Source organism: Triticum dicoccoides, chromosome 6B (genome assembly GCF_002162155.2).
Source record: "Triticum dicoccoides isolate Atlit2015 ecotype Zavitan chromosome 6B, WEW_v2.0, whole genome shotgun sequence".
In the NCBI taxonomy this organism is placed as follows: Eukaryota; Viridiplantae; Streptophyta; class Magnoliopsida; order Poales; family Poaceae; genus Triticum; species Triticum dicoccoides.
This window is the reverse complement of record NC_041391.1, coordinates 60,263,318-60,279,064: the sequence shown is the minus strand read 5'-3', so window position 1 is coordinate 60,279,064 and position 15,747 is coordinate 60,263,318. Positions and strand designations below refer to the sequence as shown.

General features: G+C 48.4%; 1 protein-coding gene across 1 annotated transcript; it reads left to right on the top strand.

Moving 5' to 3' along the window:
* Positions 1-3,199: 3,199 nt before the first annotated feature.
* LOC119325006 lies at positions 3,200-8,256 on the top strand. Its single transcript, XM_037598766.1, has 2 exons — positions 3,200-4,013; positions 7,175-8,256. The coding sequence occupies exons 1-2, from the start codon at positions 3,507-3,509 to the stop codon at positions 8,054-8,056; spliced, it is 1,389 nt and encodes a 462-aa protein (XP_037454663.1). The 5' UTR covers positions 3,200-3,506; the 3' UTR covers positions 8,057-8,256.
* Positions 8,257-15,747: the final 7,491 nt, after the last annotated feature.

The following is a 15,747-nucleotide window of genomic DNA, read 5'->3' as shown; positions in this document are numbered from 1 at the left end:
TGGATTCGGGCGGAGGAAGTCCTCCTTCTCCCCCTTGTACAAGCCGGACAGGATCTTCACCAGATCGGCGGCCGATCCCGGCCCCGTGCGGCCATGACGGGTGGCGTCATTCTCCCCGTTAAAATCCCACATGGGGTGGCCCCTATATTGGAGCGGCCGCACCCCTCGCATAATGCATGTGGCCATGACTCCAATCATGGTTAATCCGGAATGGGCTAGTAGCCGTATCTGGCCCATCAGATAGTGGATGCTCCTATCATCTTCCCGTTGAGGGCTCCGCGGGCGCCAACTCAGGAGTTTCTTCAGAGGAGCGTTGCTAAACTCTGGGAGGCCGATCCGAACTGGATCCGGCAGCGGGGCGTCTTCCATATAGAACCACTCCGAATGCCAGTCTTCGGATGCCTTCTTCGGGGTTTCGGATAGATATCCGGTCCCGGCGATGCGCCATATTTCGGCTCCGCCCACTTGATATATCGACCCCTCGTGAGAACGGGGTACGAGGCAAAACAGCCTCTTCCACAGCGCAAAATGGGGCTTGATGCCCAAGAACAGCTCGCAAAGAGCTACAAAGCCCGTGATGTGCAAAACGGAGGCAGGCGTGAGGTGGTGAAGTTGGAGTCCATAGAACTCCAGGAGCCCCCGGAGAAACGGATGTATAGGAAATCCGAGTCCCCTTATTAAGTAGGGGACGAAACATACCTGCTCTCCTTTGGAGGGATTGGGGACGCTCTCCGCCTGCTTCCCACCCTTGTAGGTGGCCAGTCCGGCTCGAACCGGAACCATAAAGGCCGGGGGAAGGTATCCCTCTGTTTGGAGCGTCACTAACTCGCTATGCGGGACTGAGCACCTCCTCCAATCTCCTGGCTGAGGACTGGGAGCGCGAGAAGAGGAGCCGCGTCCACTGTCCATGTTGGAATGGATTTTTTGTCAGATGCGCCTCGATGAGTACTTGCAGAAGGAGGATGGTGTGATTTGGATCTAGGATCCTCGCCTCTCTTATAGGCAGCTTATTCGCGCAGCTAGGGGGTAAAACGTAAGAGTACCCTGGCTTTTCGCATTCGTACGACACGTGGAAGAAGGCCATTATTGGACGTAGAAGCCAAGGAGCGCAACATTTATGAAGCAACCGGACACTATCCGGCGAACACATGAAACATGAAGGAGAACCCGCCTTGCAAACGCCGAAGACAACATACGCGTCGGATTCATCGTCATTGAAACCTGGTTCGGGGGCTACTGAGGGAGTCCCGGACTAGGGGGTGTCCGGATAGCCGAACTATCATCATCGGCCGGACTCCAAGACTATGAAGATACAAGATTGAAGACTTCGTCCCATGTCCGGATGGGACTTTCCTTGGCGTGGAAGGCAAGCTTGGCGATACGGATATGTAGATCTCCTACCATTGTAACCGACTCTGTGTAACCCTAGCCCTCTCCGGTGTCTATATAAACCGGATGGCTTTAGTCCGTAGGACGAACAACAATCATACCATAGGCTAGTTTCTAGGGTTTAGCCTCCTTGATCTTGTGGTAGATATACTCTTGTAACACACATCATCAATATTAATCAAGCACGACGTAGGGTTTTACCTCCATCAAGAGGGCCCGAACCTAGGTAAAACATCGTGTCCCTTGTCTCCTGTTACCATCCGCCTAGACACACAGTTCGGGACCCCCTACCCGAGATCCGCCGGTTTTGACACCGACAATGGGAGTCAGAGATTGACTATAGTATAACTAATCTCTACTTCTCTATCTCTTATACTACTTTGAAAAACATAAGGTTTATCTTACGCTAGCTTTTCTCCACACCACCTCTTCGTCCATCTTTCCATCCTCCTCCCATTTTTTTCCGTTCTCCATTCTTTTCAGATTTCCATGAAACCGATCTTTGATTACCCAATAAACCAGATCAATCTACGGTATAACAAAAAATTCGCGGTCCGCAAACAAATTATTATTTATGGTAAAACCTGGTATTGATCAGACATTTTTAATAACCTAATAATTAGCAATAAATTCATGATCTGTAAACAAACAAATGGCAATTAATTTCTTATCTTTCATTACTCAGCTAAACAAATCAATCACAGGCACATACCTATATTGTCGGTTTAAGCATTATGACAGTAAATATGTGCTTTATAATCTAAACATAATTTTTTTTGTTTATCTTTTTGTTTTGCATGATGATTTGTTTCGCATGGTCCTGGCAGAGTTTACATCAAAGTTTTGGTTATGAAAGATTTGTGGTCACCGCTCGAAAGTTTTGAACAAATTTTGAATTCATAAATTTTACCCAGGGATAATCAGGTCCTGAAATTAAAAATAGGATTGGGAATCAATCTGGTTACTTTGAGATGGGAAGAGAACGGAATAGCCTGCAACCTCTGCTTAGTGTGTTGTTAATGTCGAAAGGCGAGCTAATTTAGTTTAATCAAAGCATTTTAATCTAGATTGTTTTTGGTATTTTTTGTTCAGTAACCACATTTCCCATGGGGTGTGTAAACATGCTAACAGAATTTCTATTAGCTTAAGTACGAGGGAGAGAAAATCAAGGACCCCACTACAAATCTGGTGTCAGATTTTAAACATAGCAACTCAAAAGTTTCTAAAGGCAAATTATGTGTCATGAGCATGGCAATTCTCTTCAGCAAGCATGACAAATCCTCGCGAAAAGACTGAACGTGCCAGGATTTGCATGCTCACTGAAGGGAATTGCTAGGTTCACGACACGTAATTTGCCATAAAAACGTCTCGATTTGTCACGCTTAAAAATCCGACATCAGTTTTTTTAGCATTTTCAAAAAATCAAACTTGTCTTACCTTCTCAGGGAAAAGAGCCCACAATATTAGACATCGGTACGAAAATCAAACACTCACAATGCTTGCAACTTAAAGCCATGTTTGCTATGTACAAGTTGCCTGATTTTATAAATGCCAATAGAGACGAGGAGGCTTAGCTCCGAGGCAGAGACTGGAGCGCCGGTGGTCTGGCCAGAAGTTATAGTGGGTGGGGGCATTTGAGGAGGAAGCCGGAGGGAGAGAAAGAAGAAGAAGGAGGAGGAGGAGGCCAGCCGTTGGATTTCAATCCAGCGGCTGAAAAATTGACTGATGCTGATTTTTCTTCAGATGCCTGACATAAATATTTGAAACAGAAACGTGGCAGGAGAGGAAGTTGCGCCTTGCGCGTGAGTCCGGCCCGGAGGGGTAATATGTAGCACGAGCGGCGAAGCCAAGCACCAAACCGCCGTGACCCACGACCCCTCGCTCCATCGATCAAAGGAGTTCGCTCACGCCATCGGCCATCCTCCCGCCCCCGCCCCCGCCCGCGCGCGGCTTCCGATCTCGCGACCAGCCGAGACGAGACCCTCCACCAACGCACCAGCAGCACGCACGCCTTTGCCCCGCGCCACCCACCACCACCACCCTCTCGCCCACCGCGCCTCGCCATGATCTTCTAGCTCCACCGGCACGGTAGCCGCTCGAGCTTCTTCTCGCCAGCCATGAAGCCGGCCGGCATGGCCGAGTACCACCACCACCCGGACTCGCCGCGCGCGGCCCAGCGCCGGCGCCTCGTCCTCGTGCTGGCCCCGCTGCTGCTCTTCCTCGCGGCCGCGCTCTCCTTCCCCTCGGCGCTCCGCCTGCCCGCCCTGCGCTTCCCGCCGCGCGTGCCCCCGGCGGCGTCCCACCACCGTCGTTCCCCGCTGCGCCGAGGGCGCGTGGCGGTGTGCCTGGTGGGCGGGGCACGGCGGTTCGAGCTGACGGGCCCGTCCATCGCGCGGCACGTGCTGGCCTCCCCGGCGCTCCACGGCCGCGCGGTCGACGTGTTCCTGCACAGCCCGCTGGACGCCGACGCCTACAAGTTCTCCCTCCTGGCGCGCGCCGTCGGCAAGGAGACGGAGACGGGGACGAGGCTGGCCGCCATGCGGGTGTTCCGGCCGGAGCCCGTGGAGGAGACCCCCGACCGCGCCCGCGTGCTCACCGCCGCCAACTCCCCCAACGGCATCCAGGTCCGTACTACTATCCTACTATACCTGGCTTGTCTCACCGCTTGCTTCCATGCTCCTCAACCTCAATCTATTCTCGACCGATCGCTCTCGCTTTTGCTTCGCCTTCCTGCAAACTGTTTTGGTTGATTGATTTGATTGTTCGTAGCTCGCTTGCCGCGCATTGCATCTATCTAGTCCAGAGAATCTTCCTAGTACTAATTACTTCCTTCTCAAACAAAAAGGAGAAACTACCACCAGAATAAATTATCAGTTGGGTTTTGGCTGCAACCTCGCGTGCATCACCAGATTGGATCGATAAATCGATCGATCGAAAAGATATTTAAAACGACTAGAGAATCAATCTCGAACTCTCGATGATCATGGTGAGAGGGAGACGATTAACCAAAGTAAGTAGTAACTGCTGCCTGATTTGGATGGGAATCGTAATTGAGACGGTTAATTCCTTCCCTGTGTCTCTGAGAATAATATAATTCAGTTGAGGCAAGGGGGCCGCGACGGTTTCAAAAGTCTCCTTTTCGGTCCAAGCGCGGTTTCAACGTCTCGACTCTTCCTAGCAGTACTATCATAGGAAAATGGCAACTGCCAAACCTGACAGGATCCCTCTGATCTGATATAAATGTAGGAATAGATTGCTTCAGATGGAAGAGAGAGAGGAGATTACCGTCTCATCCCGTGATCCCATCTAACTTCCCTGCTTAAAATATCGAAACCAGCGGACGTCCGCGCGCGCGTTCACGTCGTAACTGAAACCCGGTGGGTCGGACCTAAAAGGGTCGCGGGGCCCCGCCGGCTTTCCTGCCCGCCCACCCGCCGGAAAACTGAGACGACCATCGTCATTAATCCAGTACTGATTTTTTTTTTCAAAAAAATACCGTATTTATTTATTTTTCTGTCAAAAATTCTGATAATATTCTAGGAAAAGGGGATTTCGCTTGCCGTCCATGCATGCAACCCGTCGACACCGACGGATGGATATAGGTGGCGGCAGCGGCCACACAGAAATTCTGTGTGGTACGTAGCACGTAAGGAGGAAGTGTCAATCGACACCGCTAAGATGCCGGCCGGCATGGCTGCAGGAAGGGAGAAGGAGATCGATTTGGTTCGGCTCGCTGTGACAGCGCCGGGGCCATTTCATTTTCGGTTTCACTGTCTGCTTTTCAAGGCCGACCGTGACGTATTCTGGACTCAGGAAGGGTGCGGTTTTGGGTTTACCTGTTTGCCGTCGACGCATGCCACCAATTGGTAGAGGCCGATCGGTCGATGGATGGTTTGGTTTGGACGGATGGAGCCGCCAGCCGCGTCAACGCGCCCGCACCAAACACGTACTCGTCCAAGTGGCAATGTTTGGCGCCCACTCACGGCCCCGGACGGTGCCGCGTTTGCCTTCTTTTTTTATAAGTAACTAACTTTGTGTGTGCGACCTGTCACGTAGCACGACGGCGCGCGACCCGCCGGGTTTTTTGCGCGAGTCAAAGTCAATTCGTTCAGTAGTTGTACTATGCATGATTTTTTTTTACCCTGGAGAAGCGACACGTATGCATATGCATGTATAAATATACAGACGGCGACGACTTGTCAGAGAACGACCCAGCTCTAGTAAGTAGGTGTAGTACGTACGCATGATCCTCCTTTTACAAAAAAGTGCAACCTAGTATGTACGTACGTACCTAGTGCTTGTATACTTGCATGGTAGAAAGAGGCAAAAATTCGATTTGGTCGGTCGTGGGTAGCAGCACCAGCACGTACGTATTGTACGTGTTCGATCATTGTCGGGGGGAGGACGTGGTGTGCTCAACAACAACGTGCATGCATGTCATTGGTGCATGAGCCACTCCCAAGTCCAACAATGGCTTGATTCTGATGATGTATATACGCGGAATGGCGCTTTCCATTGACAGAATGAAAAAAATAAGTCTTGTCAAAAAGGCCTAAAAAAAAGGCCTACCTACCTTCACAAAAACAAAAGCAAAGCTGATATATGTATGGGCTCCATGCTCAAAAAAAGATATATGTATGGGCTCCTTTTCATTTCCTCGATGTTTTTATGTTGCACGCGCTCGCTTCTTTTGCGCATGTACCCTCAAAACTCAAAAGGCGTCCTTTCTACTCTCTTCTCTCTTTTTTTTAATAAAAAAAGTCCTCCCTTGTTGGATAGTGCCATTGATTGAGTACAAGTATTTAATTTGAAGGCAATAGCAAAACAACAACTAGCAGCAGCTTGATTACAAGTGCCTTGTGCAAAAAAAGGCAAACATTTGCAGAAAAAATGCACTTTGTGTCATTGTGTGTCCAGGCACTATTAGATTAGAAAAGGCGACAAAGGGGCAGTGGCACTACTTAATCCGGCTGCCCATCTGCCCAACATGCATGTACAACTCACTGATCATCCAAAGATTAATTAGTGATCGATCATGGTTATCCTTGACCAAATTAATCAACATATTTCTTGCAGAACGAACATGCATTCCTACTCGTACCCCACTTTAGTGTCGTCAAGAGCCAAACTGGCATCTTACCTTACGGCTGCTTAGCCTAAGCTAGTGGGTTACGCATAACACACATGGGTTAGCGTGTGGTATCAGTCAGTGTTCCACTGTCATGTCAGTGCTTAAGCAAGGCATATGCCACATGGGGTGCTCTTCACGAATCACTACACTGATTGCGCTACAGTGACACAGATAATTAATACGATGTGAAAGTACATTCAACAATAAATCTAATGTTGTTGATTTGTTATTATATATCTTAATATTTTGGTTTATAAATTTGGTCAAAGTTTGTAAAGCTTGACTTTGACCAAAGCTAATATGCGAACTAAATAAAAACGGAGTAGTTTTCTCTTAATCCACTACGGCTAACCTGCAACCTGATTAGTTTTTTTTTAGTATAAACACACACTTTATTGCTCAAGAATGTTCTGAGGAATACATCTCAGGCATGGAGGATCTAGCAGCCACACATGGCGGCCAATAGGTAGATTAAGCGCGTATCTAGCGAGGCTATGTGCCTCTTTATTCGAAGCTCTATTTTCGTAAATAAAAGAACAAGAGTGTTTTTCTAATTCCATTAACTTTATCTCTCGAATGATATGAGCGTGTTTCCCCCCGCTGCCTTCAGAGATATTTGCAACCTGATTAGTTTTATCATACGCATGCATGCAGGGCCTGCTCCAGTACTTCGGCCTGGTGGAGGGCTGCCTGGACCTCATCCGGGAGCGCGAGTCCCGAGGCAACTTCACGTACGCCTGGGTCCTCCGCACCCGCGTCGACGGCTACTGGACGGCGCCGCTGGCCGCCGCCGACGCCCTCCCGCGCTCCGACGCCGTCTACGTCGTCCCGGAGGGCTCCTCGTTCGGCGGCCTCAACGACCGGCTCGGCGCCGGGCGCCGGCAGGCCTCGGCGGCCGCGCTGTCCCGCGTCTCCATGCTGCCCCGCCTCGACGCGGCCGGGTACAGGGACCTCAACTCGGAGGCGTCGTTCAAGGCGCAGCTGCAGGTGGCCGGCGTGGCGGCGCGGGAGCGGCGGATGCCCTTCTGCGTGCTCAGCGACCGCCGGTACGACTTCCCGCCGGCCGGGTTCGGCGTGCCCGTGGCGTCGATCGGGAGCCCCGGCCCGCTCAGCGGCGCCAAGTGCCGCCCGTGCCGCCGCCCCGTGGCCTGCGGCCCCGGGGACGAGGAGGAGGACGAGGAGGAGTGCGCGGTGGCGCGGCTGGACCGGGCGTGGAGCTGGACCGAGTGGCGGAACGGGACGCTGGAGCTGTGCGACGCGAGCGGGCCGTGGGAGCACGGGTGGGAGGAGGTGTTCGACAAGGCCGCCGGCCAGGAGGCGGCCGCGGAGCGCCGGAGGGTCGCGGGGATGGGACTCGAAGAGTGCGTGGCGGAGATGGAGGCGCTCAGGGCGCGGACCGACCGCTGGGACGCCCCGAGCTCCGACGAGATCTGCCGCCTCGGCCTCGCGCCGGCGAGCCGCTCCGACTCGTCCTCCTCTTCTGCTGCTTCCTCCTCAGACAGAGACAGTAAACAACAGCTAATCGAACAGCCTTAGACTTCTTCTTCTACTTGGTGAACATTTGTACAAAATCTACAGGGATTCATTAGCGACCGGCAACGAATGCACAAGAGATAGAATCAGTTCAGCTCGAGAGTCCTGTTTGTACGTAATTTGTAGCGGCAGGAATTTCGCGGGCATTTTGCATGTGAATAGTTTCATTTGACGCAAAAACAGTATAATTCAATTGAAGCTAACTCGATGTGCCATGGAAGCACACACCAAAAGTTCGTGAAAAAACAAAACTCTTATTTTCAGTTGATTGAAGATAATACTTTTAAAAGAACGTGAATATCTCAGTTCTGAATTACATTTATTACACATCAACAACGATAACGCCAACAACTACGAAAAGACAAATTCAACTATGGACAGAGAGTAAATAGCATAAAACTACCGGTTTACAGGCTAGGGTTCCGAAAAACTACCAGTTTTTAATTTTTCTCAGAAAAACTACCAGTCGAGCGGTCCGCTGTTTCAAAAAACCCAAATCACCGAGTCATTTTCAGTTGATCACGATTATGACAGTTGGGGCCCACATGTAAGATAATCGTTTGTTTGACCGTTTACTTTGACCGTTAACTTACATGTGGGTCCCACATGTAAGTTTTGTAAAAAGCAATCAGGTCCTTATAAGTTTTCTGAAAAAGCAATCAAGTCCCTGTGAATTTTCCGAAAAAGCAATCGGGTCCCCGTGGCAGCCGGGAGCTCGATCCCTCTCGGCAGGGCAGCGCTGCCTCCTCCGACCGGCGAGCCGCGCCCACAGCAGCGGAATCCACGCCGTGCACCACCTGAGGCCGGGGAGCTGCACCCGCAACGGCCGCCATGCCGGGCATCAGCTGCAGCGGCGAGCCGCGCCCGCAACAACCACCATGTCGTGCCTCACCTGCGCCGCCGCCACGCCATGGCTCGCGCCTCCCATGTCTCGCCTGCTGCCATCGCCACGCCATGACTCGCGGACGAGGCCGGCCTCGTCACCACCAGGAGCTCCGGCTCGGGGGAAAGGGTCGCCAGCTCGGGGGGATGGGGGAGAGTCGCCGGCTCAGGGGGGAGGGTCGCCGCCCTGGGAGGGGAGGGGGGTCACCGGCTCTGGAGGGGAGGGAGGTCGCCGGCTCGGGAGGGAAGATGGCCGGGACGGGAGACACAGGGGGAGGGAAGAACAGAGAGGGAGAGGAAGAAGAAAGAGAAGAGGAAGATGAATCTTGCATGTGGGCCCCACATGTAAGTTAACGGTCAAACTAACGGTGTGTTTAGATGCGGGCCCGACCTGTCATAATCGGTATCAACTGACGAAGACCGGACGATTTGGGTTTTTTGAAACAGCGGACCGCTCGACTGGTAGTTTTCTGAGAAAATTAAAAATCTGGTACTTTTTTGGAACCCTAGCCTGTAAACCGATAGTTTTATGCTATTTACTCATGGACAGAAGGTAACCTTTTGAGTTTTGGTACAAATAAGGTTCTATTTTTTTTGCCACTGCCAGTGACAGCGACAGGAGTTCCTATTTGACGCACTTTGTGTCAAATAGCGACCCGACGCACGCAGAGACACCCGACTCAGCCGGCCCATGGTGTAGCGATCGCGCATGTACTGTAGCTAGGATTCGAACCATAAACCCATTGATCGCAAGGAGGGTTGCTAAACCAGTCGACTTAACAATCGTTCATGACTAAAGAGGAGTGTGTAAGTTTAAGAACAAAGTTAAATGCAGAATCAGGGCGTTTTTTCTTTTTTTAACTTTACTTGGAACTTTTTGAAAAGTCAGTAATGTTTGAACTGAAAATTGTTTGAACAACTCGAGCAAACTTTACTACTCAAACTTTTTGGAAAAAGCGTAATTGTTTTTACAGGAACAATTTTTGAAAAATCCCGAACATTTTTTGAATTTTGATAGCAAAGTTTTATAACAGGAACATTTTTTCAAAATCTGAACAAAAATCAAAGCGCAAAACAATTTCTGAAATTCCTGAACATTTTCTGAAAATGCAAACATTTTTCAGTTTTGAGAAGATTTTTCATTTGGAGCATTTTTTGGAAACACAAAAAGAAATAAAAACTGCGAACAAATTTGAAGTCCTGAATAGTTGTTTGGAAAGACAAACAACTTTTGGAAAATCGAACATTATTCTAAGAGACGAACAATTTTTTTGAAAGCACGAACAATTTGGAAAACGAAGAACATTTTTTTTAAGTTTACAATTTTTTTATTTTTGGAACAAATTTGAAAAATTAACCTTTTTGGAAATTCATGGAAGAAAAGAAATGCGATTTTTTTTAAAATGTGAACAATTTTTGAAAAAAGTGAACAAACTTTAAAAAAGTGAAAAAATATTCAAATCCCGAACATGTTTTTTTAAAAACGTGAATTGCTTTTGGAATGCTAACATTTGAGCAGGAAAGTAAGTTGAAAGTACGATCTTTTTTATGAATTCTTTGAAATTACGAAAAAAAAGAAACACAATAAAAATAAAAGAAATAGGAAAACAAAAAAAAGAAGCAAAAAAAAATCGAAAGGCCCGTAAGTAGAAACAACAAGAAAAAACCAGATTCAAGAACCTTCTAGATGGCTCCCGAAACCGGTAGAAATACTATAAAAAATGGTTTTGCTTGCAATTGGGCTGGCCCACTGCATCGTTCCCTCGCGCAACCGTGTGCGAAGCGTCAACATTACGATGCACTGAGCGGCGTATAGGGTTTTCCGACAGCGACACCTGAGTGCTACTACCTCTTTGGAGTTGTCTAAAAAAACTCATTTGAGGGGTTGCTGTGATGGCGCGCCCTCATCCTCCCGAGCGCTAGGAGGGTAACCTCATATTCGGATCTCGCTGAATGAGACGATGACAACATCTTTGACTCCGCCCCCTCCACGTAGGCATCATTTTGGAGCGGTTGTTAGCCAGGCAAACTAGTGGTGTAACACAATGTGGATGTGCGGGAGGCTGCCTAGCATTTGAGGCGGCTGTAACTCGTGTGGCATGGCAATGATGATGGTGGCAAGAGGAGTAGGGGTGCTTGCTCGGGAAGAAGTGATGACGATGACAATGTGACTGCAACCTCGCTTGTGTTCCTCTCTTTGGTGGTGTGTGCGTGCGTGCGTTGATGGGTGCTTTGGGTAGCCAAATTGGCCGGGATGTCATTGTTTCATCCATTTTTTCGCAAATTAACTGGTACCGTCTTCTTCTTTTTTAATGAATCAAACTCTAAGGGTCTCAACTAAGAAAAATGAAATTCTAATTTTTGTTTCCATTCTTGTGAACTGGATATAGAACTCAAATTTCTAACTTGTGACGATCTGTTACTAAAATCTAAATGTTTTCTATAACTGTTTGGTTGTGTTTTCGTGACCAGACCAATTTTAGGGGTTGTTCTTTCCCGAGAACTCGAAATTTCTTCATGGCTTAACTTTCTAGCCACCACCGGGCCTTGGGTGGAAAAATGCCAGCTTTCCGAGCTTCTAACATTAAGTGAAATCAATGATCTCTGCGAATAACGCCGAAACATACTGTTATTACGCCAAAACTGCAACTCCACCAATCGATAAAAGACATATTCGGCTCAAGCGAAACACAGGGATTCTGATATTTAAAGTAGGGCCCGGAGATGATTAGTTAAACACATGGTTAATCAGAGGTGTATAATTGACACATACAAAGCTCCCTACTCAGTTAATCCCAAGTTCAAAAGAATCCATCTCTGCTCCTCAAACGGAGATAGAGATGCCACAATTAGTACCCTCAAACGGAGATAGAGATGCCACAAGTAGTACCCGCGGCTTATGAGCAGGTAACAATCTTGGTTTCAATTTGAAATTAGCCGCTAAAGGATAATAATAATAAACAACAGCTGATGTCCCCCAAATTCAGAATAGTGTATCTACTGTTTTGGGGTCTAGGAACTGAAACATAAATCACCACCAGCCATTGTCCTACAAATTAAATTCAGGCATTACATTATTTGTAAGTAACAACATCAATGCCCTAAAAACTTCAGGTAGTTCTAATTGAACATTGGAACCCATATTGTGTTCTGTTCTGCTATGCAAGGAGTCTGGAATCTAAAATAGGAGCATCGCTACTGAACAGATGCAGATTCACGACATAAAAATGGTCCCCAGCAGCAACTCTATCTGTTTCAAGATACGAAGTTCAGCACACACAAAAACAAATGAAACGCCTTTAGCAGACGCGCGCAGAAGATACCGGTATGATATGCGCGAACACAAAATATGAGCAAGATCAACTCAAGATTGTTTTGACGGCATGGAGCAAATGAACTGCAAGTTTAACTGACGAACAGGGACAATGCTAATGCATTAACAGAAACAAGTTAGTTAATCTCCACGCCAGTTGGAATGATGTGCAGATATCAGATAATGGGGACAAGTTCATGGCGTAGAAGATTAAATCCCAGTTACAGTTGAACAGGACATGTTAATCCCTACTAGTCCACATAACATTCACCAGGGCATGACACACAGACGGTCAATGTCCTTGTGGAGCACATCACAGGCCCCATGCACATCATACAGAATGGAGAAACCTACAGCAGATAATCCATTTGTTGATCTCAGGCACCAAAAAGTACCTCTTGATACCTGCAAAGCAACCACTCTCAACAGTCAAACCGATTTGAGATATTCAAAAAATTTCATTCATGGAAATTATCTCACAATATGTTTATGATTCAGACAGCAGGTATTAGTTTCAATAATGTCAAAAATGTGCCAAAAGCTCAAAGTTGAATCAATTCAGCAATATTGGACAAAACCAACAGTACAAAGAGAGAACATCAATAGGAAGATCATTATTTTGTAGCGGCACACCTTCAATCTCTATTGTTAGCATATTCTCAGGTTAATTGGCTATATCTGGTCTCAAAAGAGGATAAAAGATTAGTAATTCAGATAACTCCATTAGATCATCCTATAGCTTACCAAAGCTTGTGAAAATTTCTTTCTTATCATGGACATATGTGTTGGACTTGTGTCGAATATAGTGTACAAGGTAGGTTACAATTGAACTTTGAATAGTATTGTGTTTAGATAGGATATGGAGTCATGTCCTAATAGGACACTTGTATCCTAAGCCTCTCTTATATAGCGAGGGTAGACACACGATGTAACCTATGCCAACATAATAGCACCGGAACACAGGGGAAGCCGGCGGCATGTGCCGGTGTCCAGGGCGACCGGGTGCGGTATTGTAGCGGTGTCATGGGAGGAGCGCCCATAGTCAAGCCCCAGGGATGTAGCCATATCGATGAACGTCGTTAACAAATCTTGGTGTCGTGCTTGTGTGATTGCTTGGTCCTCGGATGATCGACGATATGCCTCGGATTTATTCTAACAAGTGGTATCATGAGCTAGGTTATTCGGAGGCCGTGGATTGTTGATCTAGAGGTGAAGATACCGTGAAAGAATCAGTCGTCGCCGAGATCAGAAGAAACGGCGCAACGTTACAATCGTGGTCAATGTCGTCGATGGAAACGTCGAGTCGGCGAGGTCTGAACGTAGCGTGCGGCAACGCAGCTGGCAGCTGGGCCAAGGTGCGGTCCAGCGGGGGGGCACGCGGTCAGGCGGTCCAAGCAGGCGCACGGCTGGAAGGGTCAGCAGCGTCGTACATGATTCGACGTGGCTTGTGGATTCAATGGTTATCTTTTGTTTTTGAGGGAAGATTCAATGGTTATCTTGGTGCAATCGGAAACAGTAAAAAGTGAAATTTGTTTTGGAAACAAAATCGGGACCGAGTACCTGGCGGCGGCCTCCCGTGTCTGACGCATAGACTTGCACAGCGCTGCAGCGGCAAGGCAGGTCCTCGGACGAGAGCAAATCGATTCAAGCGGAGAAAACTCCATCGTGGTATACATCCATCGGGGAGACGAGGGGCTATTGGCAGCAACAGCGGTGCATTGGGCTGTGCCCGGCGACAAGTAGAACATCAAAGGCAATTCCAGGGCTGGAGTTAGCGAGAGCATCAAGTAGTACAGGACTTTCTTGTGAGTAGCAGGATTCAATCAATTGATCTGGTTTTGCTGCTTGCACACGAGAAGTGTATTGGAGACTTGGGGCTTTGCTAAGTGCACGCGAATTGCGGGACATTCTCTTGAAGCTTGGTTACTTTTTCACAGGGTCAGTCATATGAAAAACCATGGCGTCAATGGATACCAGGTTTGAGGTGGAGAAGTTTGATAGAACTGAAAGCTTTGGATTATGATAGACAATGGTGAAAAAAATTATTTGCACGACAGGGATGCTCGAAGACGTTGCGGAAAGCCAAGCCAGTTAAGATGGAAATATTATGTGATGGATGAGAATCCGCGGAAGGTGATTTGGGAGGCTGGGTCAGACTAGATAGTCTGGCGGATCGACGTGGGTCGGTTGGTACAGAAGACGGTGGTGGGATCAGCGAGGACGACATAGGATCGTTATGCTGATGGTGATCGACTTCTGGGCGTGGAAACATGTGGCGCAGGCCCCGAGGGCTTGTGTGGCTTCGACAAGACTATGGTGCGGGATTGATTCAAGGTGGTGTATACATGGAGCTTGAAGTCGATGAGGCGCAGGGGTGGACTGATCATCTACCATGGAGTCATGTTGAAGATGGAGCTGGAGTCTGGAGGACTTCACTCGGTGCTGATTGAGGGGCTACGGCGTAAGTGCATAGAGAGTCGAAGCCTATTCAGCGGGAAAAGCGAGGGACACGTAATTCGGACTGGAGCCCAGTGGTCTGATGGAAGCGTGAAACTCGTCATCGTTCGGTGATGATCGGTGATACTCTGCAGTGGGGGTTGAGTGATGTGGGTCGTGACCCTTGAGACTCAACCGGGACAGCGGAGGCTCGACGCAGTAATAGCGGCGAGGCGTGTGGTATGCACGGGACATGGAGACGGGCCAGGGCTCTGGTGGCTATATATGTGGTGATACAACTGTGAATTTGACTCGGGATGACTACAAGCAACGGTGAAATTTCTTCATGTTTCAGACAGGCGGTCAAGAAAGGAGCGGTGATGTTGAGTTCAGGTAACTCTTATGTGTGACACCCAATATATGAGTTGTTAACTTTCACGCAGGTCATTGATCAGTGTGTGATGGCGTTGGACGGATACTCCGGAAGTTGGGAGCACAAAACTAGAGTAACAAGGAACTTAATTTTGCTCGAGTGTTGACTGTGGTCAAGAAAAAAAAGAGATTACAAGTTGCAGATGGAGTCACATGGAGTCTTTGGAGTAGCAGCGATACTCATGGGATAAGCTCAAGTCTAATGTACATGGAAGTTTGACGCATGAACAAATCCAGGGTGGTGGAGTATATTCGCCAAGGTGGAGTTTGTTGGACTTGTGTTGAATATAGTGTACAAGGTAGGTTACAATTGGACTCTGAGTAATATTGTGTTTAGATAGGATATGAAGTCATGTCCTAATAGGACACTTATATCCTAGGCCTCTCTTATATAGCGAGGGTAGACACACGATGTAACCTATGCCAACATAATAGCACCGGAACACAGGGGAAGCCGGCGGCATGTGCCGGTGTCCAGGGCGACCGGGTGCGGTATTGTAGCGGTGTCATGGGAGGAGCGCCCATAGTCAAGCCCCGGGGATGTAGCCATATCGGTGAACCTCGTTAACAAATCTCGGTGTCGTGCTTGTGTGATTGCTTGGTCCTCGGATGATCGACGATATACCTCGGA